Source organism: Botrytis byssoidea (assembly GCF_014898295.1).
Source record: "Botrytis byssoidea strain MUCL 94 chromosome Unknown BBYS_016, whole genome shotgun sequence".
NCBI lineage: Eukaryota > Fungi > Ascomycota > Leotiomycetes > Helotiales > Sclerotiniaceae > Botrytis > Botrytis byssoidea.
In genome coordinates this window covers 150,862-157,815 of record NW_024065857.1, presented here as the reverse complement: position 1 = coordinate 157,815, position 6,954 = coordinate 150,862, and the positions used below count along the sequence as shown (strand labels likewise).

Here is a 6,954-nt window from a genome sequence, read left to right as displayed (position 1 = left end):
ACGTCACAGGATCCTTGTCTCACACCCAATGAACTCACAATAACCTGAATAATTGGTGATGCTAGCCAAGGCGTGCTAACCCATTAATGGCCCCGCTTCAGTCTTGAGCCCTTCAGCGTCTCTAGAACCCGCACTCTCCCTCGCACTGTCCTCTCTACTTCCATTCAACAATCTTCACTCAACCAAACCCATCCGATCAAGCCCACTCGGTATGGCTTCCTTAAATGACAGACTCAAAAGCCGCTCAGAGTTTCATATATTACATAAGGATGCAATAGACGCTGAGCTCGAGGAAGCAGGCTATGACGACTCCAATGCATTCTGGCACAAAGCCCGGTTATTCACGAGAACCATTGCTAGTCGATACGCACAAACTGGGCTTACTCATCCTATAGAGCTGTACGAGTACGACCTCCGCGAGCTATGGTATATGTGCGTACAAGGAGCCAGACTTATAGCTGCAGACCACCCTGCGCAAGACAGATTGGTGAGCCAAGTGCTACATACAAGGGAGATGGGTGTTCTTTCTCGGAAGATTGTGGATTCAAAGGAGAAGAGGGATGATCCAGAGATGGAAATAGCAACTACCTCCGATGGTAACATATGGAGCGATCTTCCTTTCCTCGTGGAAGAAATACGAGCAGCATGGGCTATCTCCACAAGCATCCCTGCCGCCCAGCGCCACAACCTAAGTGCTTTCGTCGCCCGACTCGCCTCTGTTGGAGTTCGTGATCCTGAGTTGTGCCTGGTTGCGATTTGGATCCTGCGTGATACCCTTGAGACCCCGCGGCCGTTGACAAGTGGAGCAGAAGCTACTAGCCACGATTCTGAGAAACGCCTGACTACTATTGCGGACCTTCTACCCGCCGCAATAGTGTGGTTTCAGTACTGCGGCCACAAAATCGAAACCCTCTGCATTCTGAATCAGAATTTCGAATCCGGTCTTTCAGAAACGGGGGAGTTGGCCAAAAACGCACAGATTATGCCCAATTCGGGATTTAGTGCAGCCAGGTGGATATTTTGGAGGGATAGGCTTGAAGAGATCAGTCGTTGTGGGAATGAAGAGGTCGCACCGCTGGCATCGAAAGCATGGAAAACGATGAAGTTCTGGGGTGAAAGAATTGAGTCTATAGATGGCACCAAGCAGGACATGGAGTGGTATTATAAGAGAAAGCAGTGATATAGGGTAGAAGACGATATAAAGGCTCTAGGTCTACTTTAATCGATATACATGGGATATTGAAAGGCGGAATTGGAATTCATGAGAAAAGTTATCTGGGTTGTTCTGAGTGATGGCCCACAAGATATGATGTTGGTCCGAATTACGCGGCGTAAGACTTACTTCTGGCGAGGGAATATTATATTCGGCGAAGATTTTGTAAGGAGAATGTCGTAACCGTTTCTCAGTCTCCTTCTCTATCTCTTGCGCAATTGCATCGTACACTTCTCTGCGATTTCTTTTCTCTCCTCGATTACTTTCCTGATCACTGGGCGGATCATCTTCCTGCTCGCTATCGTCAATTTCTTCCACTATATCCTGGGTTCAATCTCGATGTGCTTGATGTTCTTGCTGTTGCCCCTTACCTTCATCTACTACCCAACATCGTACGTTTCGATCATCAAACCATAACCGTGATTGTAATCTCGCTACCCGGAATAAATCTTTATCTGTAACCTGTTTTTCTTATACTCGTTATTGCTATGATGCTTTCTAATTCTGTGATTCTGGGTCTTGTATTCACAATGCTGACATTGTTATCCATTAACAATGGGATTGATGGTCTATGAAGTAGACCCATCTACAAGTAGTATGATAGTCCTATGATCGTATATCTATATGTAATCCTCAATAAACCGATTAACGACTTTCGGTATTTCAATGCAGATTTGTGCCTATCAGCTAAATAGCCGGGAATTGCTGCTACTCCAATGTATATTTGTACTATAATGTGGTTTATCACCGGGTCGCCAATATCACCAGGTCGCCACTTTTTATACTATTTAATTACTTTAAATCTATATTATTCAATAACAATTGAATCAATTAATTGAAATTATTAAGAATCTAATAATCTAGAATCTATTCTATCATTTTGATAAGTTCTTGTATTATATTCTGTCTTTCTGTATTTACTATAATGTCGAATAGAAAATGCTTTTTTATTAGAATCCCTTTCTTTTTGATATTTATTATATTGAATTTGAATATCAATTTTTTATTAAGATAATATATCAAGAGCCTTTTGTTTAATAAATATATCTCCTGGATATAATTGAGTTTTTTTTGTGTATTAATATTTACTTAATATTTTATTTATTATTTAAAATATATAATTCTTTGTATTCAAAAGTATATTTTTATAAACTAATCTCTTTATATTTTTAATTAAAATTAATATAGTTTCGAATATAAGTATAAAAGAGTTTGATTAATAATAAATTATTTAAGATTTAATTAATATTAATTAAAAAAAAGCTTCAATTAAATTATAAGGAGTTTAAGAGATTTATTAATTTAGATTAAAAGAGAAAGGGGTAAATATATAAATTCGAATATTTAATTTTGAGAGAATAGTATTGAGATTAAATAGAATTGAATCTATTTTTCAAAATCTAGATTTTATATTTTGAATTGTAATTGATTTTTTATATATAATTTTGAAAGTTATAAAGAATTTAATTTTTGAAATATGATTGATATATATCTTAATAAATTCATTAATTTGATTATTATATGAATATTTCAGATTATTAAAATAGCTAATATTAAATAACTGAATTAAATGATTCGAATATACTAGTAAATATAAATATATAATATTGTTTTTTTAATAATATATTTAAAAAATTATTAATTCATAGTTTTTATATTCATTTAATATTAATATTTGATATTTGCTTTTTCTTTGATTTTTAGTATACTTATTGAAGTGTTTTAATTATTTTAAATTTGTTTTATTATTTATTTATTTATTAATTGTAGGTTTAATAATTCATTCTATAAAAAAATTGATTTTGATATATTAATTGAAAAAATAAATCTATCCTTGAATTATTAAAAATAAGGGAATAATTTTATTCTCCTTATTTTCATATATTATTATTATAGCTTATTTTCGATTACTTAATTATATTAATTTATTTCTATTATATTTTTCAATATTGATAATAATTATTGCTATATTTATAATTCCTATTATTAAATTTGTTTTATTAAAATTATAAAAATTATAGTTTTGAATATTATATTTTGCTCATATATTCAATATTAATTGAAATTAGTTTTCAATAAGCTTAGGATCTTTATAAAGAGTTTTTTGAAAATTATAAATATAATTAAAATACATTTTTAATTCGATTTGATATTTTATAAATCAATATGCCTAGAGTTTTTTAATATATTTCGTATTTTTTAATTCAAAAATATAATTTGTTATATCTTTTATATTTTTGATTTTAGATGGAAATCCTTTTTGATTTATATTAAGTATATATTCAATAATTACTTTTTCTTTCAATTCTGTAATTTTATAATAATTTGCTTAAATCTTTATATACGAAGTTAAACTATTCATTTTGTAGCTAATCATTATACAAAATATATTATATAGTTGAATAATCTTCTAAATACTTATTTTTATATTTTTTTGAAGAGCTTTAATAGTTAAGAATAAATATGCTTCTTTATTTATAAATTCCATAATAAATGATTAATAAAATGCGTGTTGAATATAAAGAGTATAAATTGAGGTGAAAGTGGCCTACTCGGTGATAAATTATGTTACTTGATATTTGTTTCAGTAATTGATTTTTATGTACACAATAGCTTAGAATCAATGTGGAAATCAAGCTATTATGTAAATCAACTATTTCGAGGTTATTTGAATTACTGAATTAAAATAAGATATACTTTTTTTATATCAAATCTGGGACTAGTGAGTTTAGATTTAACTATTTATTAATAAATTCCGGAAACTAAGATGTAATTATATAATAATATAAGTGATTATAAAAAGAAAATAACAGGGGTTTTTCTTTAGCTCAATATCTCTTTTTTCTGATTGAATAATCAAATCAACAAAGGAACTATAGTTTTAGGGATTTCATCTGAGTATATCTGGTGGGTTGTCATAATTCTTGCTTTATATTCTTAGCTTGGTTTATTGTCTTGACTATACCATGAATTGTAGTGAGGGAGAAATAATAGTGAATCACCATATATCTCATTCTCAAAGTTATTTATAGAAATGAAAGATAAATATATAGAATACTCCTATTCAAATAAAGAATTGTTTCTTTTTATATACCCAAAAAAACCAAAAGAATTTAGTAGAGCTTTTTTTATTACTTTTTTAGTTTTATAGAATATTATACTTGAATTAACCCTTGTGTTCAATATAAAAAAGTATTATAAATCTTCTTTCAAAAATAATTTTTTATTTATTTTAAAGAATATCTTATTTTCACTTAATATCCATTAAATCAAATTTCTCTTTATTCGTAATATTAGTAATTATATCTTAAAATATATAATAATATTACAAATATTTAGAGATTTTGCTTTTTGTATTTTGGAATGTATAATATTATTGTAATAGATTGAGATCCCTATATATATTATATTATTAAAAATAATACTAAATGATTTCGAGAGAGTAAATAAATAATAATAATATTTATCAATAAATATTATTAAATATCTATTAAGGTTCTAAAATTATATTTTATTTATATCAAATTACTTAATCGAAAATATTACAAAGATATAATATTATTTGAGATGATATTTTTTATTACATTTATAAAATAATATTAAATTGTAATTAATAAATATTAAAAAGACTTTCCATTATTTTGTAGATTAGAATTTATTATTCTTGATGTTTGAATTAGAATTATTATTATCAAAATAATTAATGTTACTAATATTCCCCTATTATCATTATTTTTATTCTCATTTATCTTAAATATATTTATTCTTATCATCTTCCCTTATTTCTTTTATTATCATCTTTTTATACTATCGCTTTTTAATAAATTTTCATTAAAATCTTAATAATGAAACAAAGAATTATATTCAAATTCTAAAATGGCTTTTTGAAATTAGTATTAAATTCCAAATCGATTAATAAATAATTGAGCTTTTACTTCTTTTAATATTTTACCTTAAATTAAGATTAGTGTTTAATTTATTAGATAATATACTTTATTATTAATATCTTTTTTATTAATAATATTATAAAATTCATATTTATAGTTAGTATTCAAAACTTATATAATATAATTAAAATCTTGAAAGATATTACTTATACTTGATTCAAAGCAATATTATATAGAAAAATAATAAAGTTTGATATTATTCTTATTACTATAATTTATATTAATAGTTTCAATAATATTTCAATTAATTTGAATAGATTTACTATTATTATATTTAATTAAATCATTTTATTACCTTGTATAAGATTATAAAAAACTATATAATTAGATTAAAATAGATAATTCTAAAAATATATTAATTTTAAATGTTTTTATTTAATTTATTATATATAATATATATTTAAATTGTTTAAAAGATTATCTATTGTTTATTAGAGTTTATGTTATATAATTAAAAGAAAAGGTTATTTATATTAATCTTCTTATTTCTATTTCGATATATTAATAGTATTAATTGTAGGGTTATTAATTTTAATAGATTCTAATGCTGTTAATAAACCCTTCTCTATTATAAAACCAATGATAGAGTTTATTAAATAATCAAAAGCTTTTATAGCTTCTTAAGAGTATTAAGATTATTATTTTTAGTTATAATTAAAAACACTATATTTTATATTTTATTAAAATAATTATATTTTCAAAAATAGGTTTAAGATTCTCAAAATAGGAATTAATATTGGAATTATAATTATTATATCCTAATATAAATCAATTTATATTCATATTTTATATAAATAAAAATATATTATAGTAAAATGTTTAGAGTTTATTATTATACTTATATTACCTTTATCTATAAATTCTAAAATCTGAAAACTAAGAATATTATTTTTGCTTTATTTTTAATAAATATAATAATATTTTTAAAGTTTAAATATTTAATATCTTTTAAATAATTGAGATTAATCTTTATATTTAACTTATAAGTTTTAATTTGAATTTTGTATTTTATTAACTTTTTAATCTGTGATTTGTATTTTTTAAATAGTTTTATTGAAATATAATTATAAGAAATAATTTTCAAGGAATTCATTTGAAAAAGGATTATATGAAAGAAGAAATTCGAGAAAATAATAGTTGAAGTTTTTATTTAAAAAATGATATTTTATTGTTTTTTATGTATATAACTTTTTTTCAAGCTTAAAGATAAAAAATATTATAATATAAATTTTATTTATAAAAGATATATTTCGTTCTATTTATTTAAATATACTAAATCTTATATCTTTTTAATTCTACCCTATTTTTATAAGACCAATAATAAATAAATAAATAGTTTTATATATAATAATATTTAAGATTCTTTTTTTTCTTATTTTATATTAAAAGAAGGAAGGAATAGCTACACCTTATTCTAATTTATTAGATATAAATAAACTATAGTTTATTAATTATAATAAGATATAAAAGGAAAATATTGAATATTAATCTATTAAAAAATATTAAAAAATATCAAAAAAATAGGCTGAAAAATATAATTAATAATTATTTTGTTATGAAATAGCTTAAATTTCAAAACAGGTTTTTAGTAATCTAATAAATTAAATAAAAATTATTATTAATATTATATTAATAGATCTCAATAAATCTGAGTATATAAAATAAATCAAGAAAACAAAGACTTTTTTTCTCATATAAATATCCATTAAAAAGTTCAAGTAATATTAAGACTTGTTTTTATATATAAAAACCCAGTTGATTAAAGGTTCTATTATTTCTTCTTATTTTTATTAT

At 24.4% G+C, this 6,954-nt stretch overlaps 1 protein-coding gene across 1 annotated transcript; it reads left to right on the top strand.

Annotated features, from left to right (window-relative positions):
• Positions 1–211: 211 nt before the first annotated feature.
• Positions 212–1,180, top strand: EAE97_007841 (uncharacterized protein; the record flags this gene model as incomplete). Its single annotated transcript, XM_038878355.1, has 1 exon — positions 212–1,180. The coding sequence occupies one exon, from the start codon at positions 212–214 to the stop codon at positions 1,178–1,180; it is 969 nt and encodes a 322-aa protein (XP_038730605.1).
• Positions 1,181–6,954: the final 5,774 nt, after the last annotated feature.